Below are 7534 nucleotides of genomic sequence, written 5' to 3' on the forward strand. Positions count from 1 at the left end.
AGAGCTTACTCTGCCCCAAATCTGCTCCAGCACAGCAGGAACAAAATAACTGATGAGGGAGGGTGATGTGTATATACACAAGTGAACAATTATGTATGGAACTGAGTGAGTGAGGGAGATGGCTGATATTGACTGTAGTTGGTGTACTATCTGTATTACTAGCACTGACAGGGGGGTTTTGGTGGGCAAAAATCAGCCTGTCAGATAGCAAACATTTTTTATATGATTGAATCCCAGTAGAGTGAAGGACATCTACATACCAAGACATACATGACATTAAATAAATGCTGTTCTTTCTGTCTTCTCCCCATTAATCATGGCCTTAGTACCCCTTTCCCATGCTGCGCCAATCAGCCGTAGTTTGTGTGTGTGTTTGTCAATGTGAAAGGATTATTCACTGGTTTCGTTTCCTTATGTGTCTCCTGCTGCAGGCATCTGAGTTTAAGCACTGGATTAACAGCTCAGACTAGACTCTTATCAGTTTTCACCTGCAGGAAGCAGTTTTAGTGTCCACAAAGACACTAAAAATCAAGGTGCACTGATACGCAGTCATTACAGTAATTGGCATAATCCTTTTTTTTTTTTTTCAAAGCAGCTTCTGTTGAGTTTTCATTGTTGCTGTGGTCTTCGGGCTTTGGTGTTTGGTCACTGATGTGCATTTCAAATTGCTCTGTTTAAATTCTATGCAGTGCTTTGGAAAACCAGAGATGGTGGGAAAAAAAGTCAACAAGGAAGGGTGTGAATATTTGATTTCAACATCACAGTGATGGGAAATCCTCTCTATGAGTAGTGTCTGTGGAGGGCTTTGTCTGTTGGTGACATGTAGTGCTGCAGACTTTATATTAATCAGACGTTTTAATGTCCAAAATTGTATAAAGACAGAAATGAGCACAGAAAGGCCGCAGATAAATGGGACATCAGTAAATTCTGAGTTGTCTCCGCACTGACAGTGTTCAGTGTGTAAATAGCATATATAATCTATACAGATTAATGGAAAATCATTTTAAAGACCTGCCTGAACAGCTGGCAAGACTGGCTTCTTGATATGTTTGTGCGTGGTGGGATCTGTGAGAGACTGTGTGTGAATGTGGGGTCGGTCCTGGTGAATTTCTCCCGAGGAATAGAGGGATCAGCCAACATGCACGTGCACACCATGAGATTAAACTCTTGTCTTCATTTATCACTTTCTGTTCCTTTTTAACAATGTGACTTGGGTTTGTTTGGTGTGTGTGTGTGTAGCCCTCTGTTCCATTTCACTGAATTTGATTGACCCACTGTCTTGAGTGTAATCTCGGTTTCAGTTCCCTCTTTTCTTTCTTTTTTCATTGCCTGTTGGGACTGCTAATAAAATGATTGTTAAAAGTGAAACACCACATTGGGCTTCTTCCTTATCTGGTGGTTTTTATATTGTCACTGAAGAAACCCTTTGTTACAAAATATGTATTTTACATTTCATCAAAATGCATTCTCTTCACATTACTTTACAGCTGACAGTGGTGTGGGGGATTTACAACACTGAAAAACGGTTTACTGCAGTGAAAGGTTTTTACTTGGACTACCTTCTACTGAAGAAATGGTCTCCATGAAACTGCTATTAATGTGTTTTGTGGATTATTCACAGCAACACAACAAAAGAGATTGTGTTGAATTTTTTCTTAATGTCCACCAGAGAGCACAGTTCTTACACAGTGTTATGTGGACAGGAGGGATATGAAGCTGTCCACCAAGTCTGCGTAATTATTTAGCACAGGGAGATTATGGAGTCGACCCAGCCAAGCTGAAACCCTGGGTAAACGGGGTCAGTAAATGTGGTGTGTAGTGTGTGGAGGAGAGTCAGCACACCAGAGGAGACCACGTAGAAGGATAATGTCCCTGCTGGCCAGTCCAGATAAACTCCAACTTTATTGGAGCTGTGTGGGGTGGTTACTGCAGTGTTCATGCCTTTGTGCAAGATCCTGTACCCATCTTTGGTGCAGCTAAGACCCCAGGAGGAGTCATTTCGTCCTAACCAGCTGTCGTGACCCTCTCCCTTCCTGCACATCTGTTTGTAGGCTACTCCTATGAAAGTTCTCCCACTCCACTCTGTCTCCCAGTAGCAGTGCCCAGTCAGTCCCTCACTACACAAAACCTGTCTCCAGAAATCAAATCGTTCTGGGTGATCAGGGTATGGCTGTGGGGTCCAACGTATTGCTTTCCTGTTTCCTTCAGACAGAGAGAGGTCTCTGTGTGCCGTGTTTGGGTCCAGGGTGAGTTTGCGGGTATCTGATGAAATAGATTAAACATTTCATATGTTACTCATTGGTGACTTTAAAAGCAAAGGAAAAGGTCCAGGGTGCTGGTTACTCACATTTCTTTGGACCCGGTTGAACCCTAGATTCATCACACTGTTCCACACTGAAACATAACAGAAGATCATAGTTTTTGCTTATGTATCATTAGTATGGTTTTAAAAGGTATTGACTTTTCCTGCTTAAAACATTGTCAGATTCACAACAGATGATTTTTTTTATGCAAAAGTCAGTGCGGCAGTGTGATATATACTGTACAGTCACCATCTTTATTCTAAAAATAAAGTACAAAAACCATAGTATGTAAGGGTCACAGTGTTTCTAGATCACTTCACATCTTTTCTATTCCTCTACTGCAGTATTTTGTTACTTATCAGCCAGCATGTTTGCATTCGTGAGGAACTATTGTACAGTAGGTCAGCTGATTTATCATTCAGACTCTAGCTGACTACCTGAGTTTCTGCAGGGTACATTGTGGGTCGTCTAGCAGAGCAGACAGCAGCTGCAGGCCTGAGTTTCCTGGGTGGTTGTAGCTCAGGTCGAGCTCTCTCAGATGGAATGAGTTCAAGGCAGATGCCAGGAAGGTGCAGCCTTCTACTGTGACTCTACACAAGGACAAACTTCAAGACAAGACACCAGATATTTGATCTAGCTGAGCTTTATGGCAACGACCGTGTCAAGTGAGTTCGCATGCTGTACTACACTGTACATTCCTGTTAAATAATTCAACTGGCTTGGAATTTCATTCAGGGAACTCACCTGAGTATTTCCAGCTTACAGTGAGGGCTCTGCAGTCCACCAGAAAGCTTCATGACTCCCATATCCTGAATGTCATTGTCAGTAAGGTCCAATAGTTTCAGCTGGCAGGAGGCTGAGCTGATAACTACAGCCAGGGCATCAGAGCTGTGTTCTGTTAGATTGCAGCTCCTCAGTCTAAACAAACAAAGGATACTAAAATCACTAGCTTACAGCTTGTATTTTAAGTAAAAATATATTTAATTTTCTTGGGGGAAAGAAGATGTGTTGGAGATCGACCTTAGTGTCTCCAGTTTGCTGTGCTTCAGAGCACCACAGAGTTGTATTAATCCTGCATCTGTCAGGTTGTTGTCACTAAGGTCCAGCTCTCTGAGTTGAGATGAGCTGATGCCATTTGACAGGCTTTCACAGCAAGTCACAGTGAGATTACATGCATTTAGACTGCAACAGGAAAGACAGAATCAGAAAGGTAAATAACTAGTGAAGAAATGTGCCCTTCTATTGGGATTAGACACTACTTCCAGTCCTTTAGAAAGTGCAACATGGCACACTGCCTAACATTTTCCAACTTTGAAACCAACTCTGAACACAAGACTGGCTTCTTATCACCTTTTAATTTGACATGATGAACTTTTTAGCAAACAGTTGCATATGTACATATCCAGCAGTCTCACTATCATTCATTTGCTGTCAAGATTATGACCTCTTTTTTTGTATTGCTCATTCATCATGCCCAAAAGAAAATGAAAACTGAAGCATATCTTTTTTTTTTTCTTTTTTTTTAAACACTTACTTTGCCACTCGGGCTGTTTTCACAACAGGTAGTAGCTTTAGAAGACCCTCCTCTGACCTGTTGTAATTGCTCAGGTCAAACACACTCAGTTCTTCTTCTGAAGTCAATAAAACAAAGACCAGAGTGGACCACTGGGCAGGCGAAAGTTTTGCTTTGTCCAGATTGCCCGAGCTGAGGTAGCTCTGAATCTCCTCCACAAGAGAGTGGTCATTCACTTCATTGAGACAGTGAAAAAGGTTGAGGCATCTGTCTGGGGATTCACTTGACCTGATCCTCTCCTTGATGTGTTTGATGATTTCTGTTCTTGTCCTCTGGTTTGCTCTGTTGCTGGTCATCAGATGTTTCAGCAGAGTCTGATTAGATTCCAGGGACAGGCCCAAAAGGAAGCGCAGAAAGATATCAAAGTGTCCATTTTCACACTGCAGAGCCTTTTCCACTGCTGCTTTGTAAAGGATGAGCTCAGAAGAATCTCTGAATAGAAAACGTCTCGTAGCGGAGGATTTCTTGACCAAGACGTTGATGTTGTCATTGTGGAATGTGAGGAAGACATACAGCGCGGCGAAGAATTCCTGAATGCTTAGATGCACAAAACAGAACATCTTCTCTTTGCACAGAGTCAGCTCCTCATTAAAGATCTGTGTATAGACCCCTGAGAACATGGCTGCCTGTGTGACATTTATGCCATTATTGATAAGGTCGCTCTCATAAAAGATCAAGTGGCCCTTCTCGAGCTCTTTGAAGGCCAGTTTGCCCAGTGAGATGAGATTATCTCTCATGCAGTCAGGATTAGACTCTCTTCTTTCAGGCAGCCTCTTCTTCATGTTCTCCACATACAAAGACAAAAAGTGTATGTACATCTGAGTGAGAGTCTTTGGTGTGTCTTTACCGTTTGTTGTCACCAGCTTCCTTTCAAGAACACTTGCCGCCATCCAGCAGAAAACTGGAATGTGACACATGATGTGAAGACTCCTGCAGGACTTCACATACATGATAACCCTGTTTGCTAAGCTTTCATCGCCAATTTTCCTCCTGAAGTACTCATCTTTCTGTGTGTTGTTGAACCCTCTCACCTCAGTCACTAGATCAATGTACTCTAGAGGGATCTGACTGGAAGCTACTGGGCGAGATGTTATCCATACAAGAGCCAAAGGCAATAGTCTTCCCCTGATGAGGTTGATCACAATCACAGCAATCGTGGTCGGCTGTTTTACATCAGATATGATTTCACTTTTGTGGAAGTCCAAAGACAGGCGGCTCTCATCCAGACCATCCAGGATGAAGAGCATTTTGTTTTTACCATTAGTGAAGATCCCTGTGTCTTTTGTTTCAGGGAAGAAGACACTGAGAAGCTCCTCTAGACTGAAGGTTTTCTTTCTCATCAGATTGAGCTCTCGGAAAGAGAGGGGAAACACAAAGTCCAGGTTGGTGTTTGCTCTCTCCTCAGCCCAGTCTAGACTGAATTTATTGGTAGATACAGTTTTTCCGATGCCAGCGACTCCCCTTGTGATCACAGTTCTTATGAGGTGGTCTTGTCCCGGTAGGGGAACAAAGAGCTGATTGCAGTGGATTGATTTTTCCTGGGCCACATGTATCCTGGAGGCCGTCTCAATCTGTCTTACCTCATGCTCCTTGTTGACTTCACCACTGCCTCCCTCAGTAATGTAAAGCTCTGTGTAGATCTTATTGAGAGGCATCTTGTTTGCATCTGTCATCATCCCCTCAAGTATATAAGTATACTTCCTCTTCAGAGTAGCTTTCAATTTCTGTTGACATTCTATCTTACCATCTGAAAGAGGAAATGCATTAAAAGGTTATTTAGGTCTTCAAGAATCAAAGTCTTCTGTCTATATGTCAAATTCTTAAATATGATGAAGTCATGGGTAGTAAGAAATACTCACTTTGGAGCTGCAGAGCATCAAAGCTGTCTTCAGCATAGTTCAGTGTTTCATTTGATGAAACAATGGACTCTACAAAAGGAGATAAAAGATCAGCAGAGCCCGGATGCCACTTCAGATACTTCCACAACTGACATATCTACCTTTGCAGGCTGAGGTGATAGTGATATTTAAGTTCCCAATGTTAGAACCAATGACGGAAGGAGCAACCACATAGCCTTCACTGTGAGCAGTGAAGCTGGGATGAAAATGATGAACCACCGATTGAATAGATGGAACTGACTCTGAGAAAAATCACAAAACTCAACTTTAGCAGTTTGTTACAAAAATCCAAAAGTTTGTTAATTCAGTTCAGTTTGTTAATCTTTTTCCAAGAATTCATACAGTTATATCATGTAGTTATAGTTTTGGAATGGGCACCTGTTTTTCATCCTAATGACTTGTTGTACCATGTCATATTGCCTTGTAAACTTTTATTCTGATTTGCCATCCTTACCTTGAGAGACCTTTTCTGTTTCAACAGCAACACTTCTTTGCTCCATTTTTTCACATCAGTTCCTTCATCCTTACAGTATTTAGTTGACACTCCTCACCAGTGGTCTTCATCTGGACTCGGACATGAGAGTGGGACTTTCCTCTGCACTTACAGTATGTTTGTGGACCAGATAGTTGGTCATGCAAACTACAATAAAGAACAAACAGGATTCTTTCAGATACACTGTGACTATGTTCTGTGAAGGAAACTGAAATTCAACAAATTAAAAATGAATAAAATGCTCACCTACTTCAATTATGATTTGTGTGATGACTGATTTCCATCTGAGTCACACACTAACAGCAGCTGCTTGTATGTGGCCAGGATGTATCCGCACAGACATAAGAAACTGTCTCAAAAAAAAAAAAACAGTCTCTGCTTCCTTCCTGTCTGATGAAATCAGGAAACTTGTCTTTCTTGCCTTCACACACAGTCCTTATAGAAAATGTAGCTGATGAAACAGTTTCATTTGCTAGAAAATGAAATCATTTTTTTTAAAAACAGCTATACGTTTTGATATTTTTTACTAAAAAAATTATGCACTGATCTTTTAAACAAAATAATTTTGCCATGAAATATAACAAAAACAGTTTTTCAGTGTTTGTTATATAATCATGTGTGTTTGTTGTTTTGTTTTGTTTACATAAAATTAATTTGGCAGAAGCTTTTATCAAAAGTGACTTACAGTACTTTAATTGCATTCAAACCATGTAGAAGCAAGATCTAAATAATATACATAACAAATGACTATAAGTGTATTCAGTGCTACAGTAGAAGTCCTTCAAGGTTTTTTTAAGCAAGATGTGGCTGTTTTCCAGTTTCCATTCTAGTTGCTGCAGCTTTGCCTTTTGAACAGATGATGGAGGCAAAGTCCAGGTTGTGCTGCACTGGGTTTACTGCCCCCATATACGATACTGTACATGAATTGGCTGATTTGAGTTGCTAAGGCAGATAATGATACCAGTACTGCATGGACTAAAGTTATTTTTTGGAAACAATCCAAAAGTCTATATATCATTACAGGATACATTCACAGTCTTTCCAAGTCTGTGTCAGAACAGTAGCCTGTACCCACATGGTACCCACATGAATGTTGAAATAGGTTTCTGCTTGCTCTCTTATCCACATGAGCCAGTAAAAGATCCCTTCTTAATATGCTTTTAATGTAAGTGATAGGAGACAAAATCTACAGTCCTGCATGCAAAAATGTATTCAAATATTTATCTGATGTTAATATTGAGCTTTGGCTTCTCTGATTTAGACAAAT

General features: G+C 40.8%; 1 protein-coding gene across 3 annotated transcripts; it reads right to left on the reverse strand.

The window, feature by feature from the left end:
* Positions 1-180: 180 nt before the first annotated feature.
* On the reverse strand, positions 181-6659 carry LOC109962932 (NACHT, LRR and PYD domains-containing protein 3-like). 3 transcript variants are annotated; one of them, XM_020605103.1, is made up of 10 exons: positions 6514-6659; positions 6229-6414; positions 5876-6016; positions 5736-5804; positions 3838-5623; positions 3324-3485; positions 3048-3221; positions 2741-2893; positions 2348-2394; positions 181-2262 (listed from the first exon to the last, which is right to left on the reverse strand). In XM_020605103.1, the coding sequence occupies exons 2-10, from the start codon at positions 6272-6274 to the stop codon at positions 1742-1744; spliced, it is 3099 nt and encodes a 1032-aa protein (XP_020460759.1). In that variant the 5' UTR covers positions 6275-6414; positions 6514-6659; the 3' UTR covers positions 181-1741. The 3 variants fall into 3 exon arrangements, with proteins under 3 accessions (XP_020460759.1, XP_020460758.1, XP_020460757.1); XM_020605102.1 differs by having other exon boundaries at positions 2741-2908; positions 6518-6658; XM_020605101.1 differs by having other exon boundaries at positions 2741-2908; positions 6514-6658.
* Positions 6660-7534: the final 875 nt, after the last annotated feature.

The sequence above is a fragment of the Monopterus albus genome, unplaced genomic scaffold (assembly GCF_001952655.1).
Source record: "Monopterus albus unplaced genomic scaffold, M_albus_1.0 scaffold69.1, whole genome shotgun sequence".
NCBI lineage: Eukaryota > Metazoa > Chordata > Actinopteri > Synbranchiformes > Synbranchidae > Monopterus > Monopterus albus.

Coding starts and splice junctions, on each gene's coding strand:
- LOC109962932 (XM_020605102.1), bottom strand. CDS start 6,274: ATGGAGCAAAGAAGTGTTGCTGTTGAAACAGAAAAGGTCTCTCAAG. Junction 5,624..5,735: donor TGATGCTCTGCAGCTCCAAA/GTGAGTATTTCT, acceptor TTCCTCTTTCAG/ATGGTAAGATAGAATGTCAA. Junction 2,263..2,347: donor TCAACCGGGTCCAAAGAAAT/GTGAGTAACCAG, acceptor CTATTTCATCAG/ATACCCGCAAACTCACCCTG.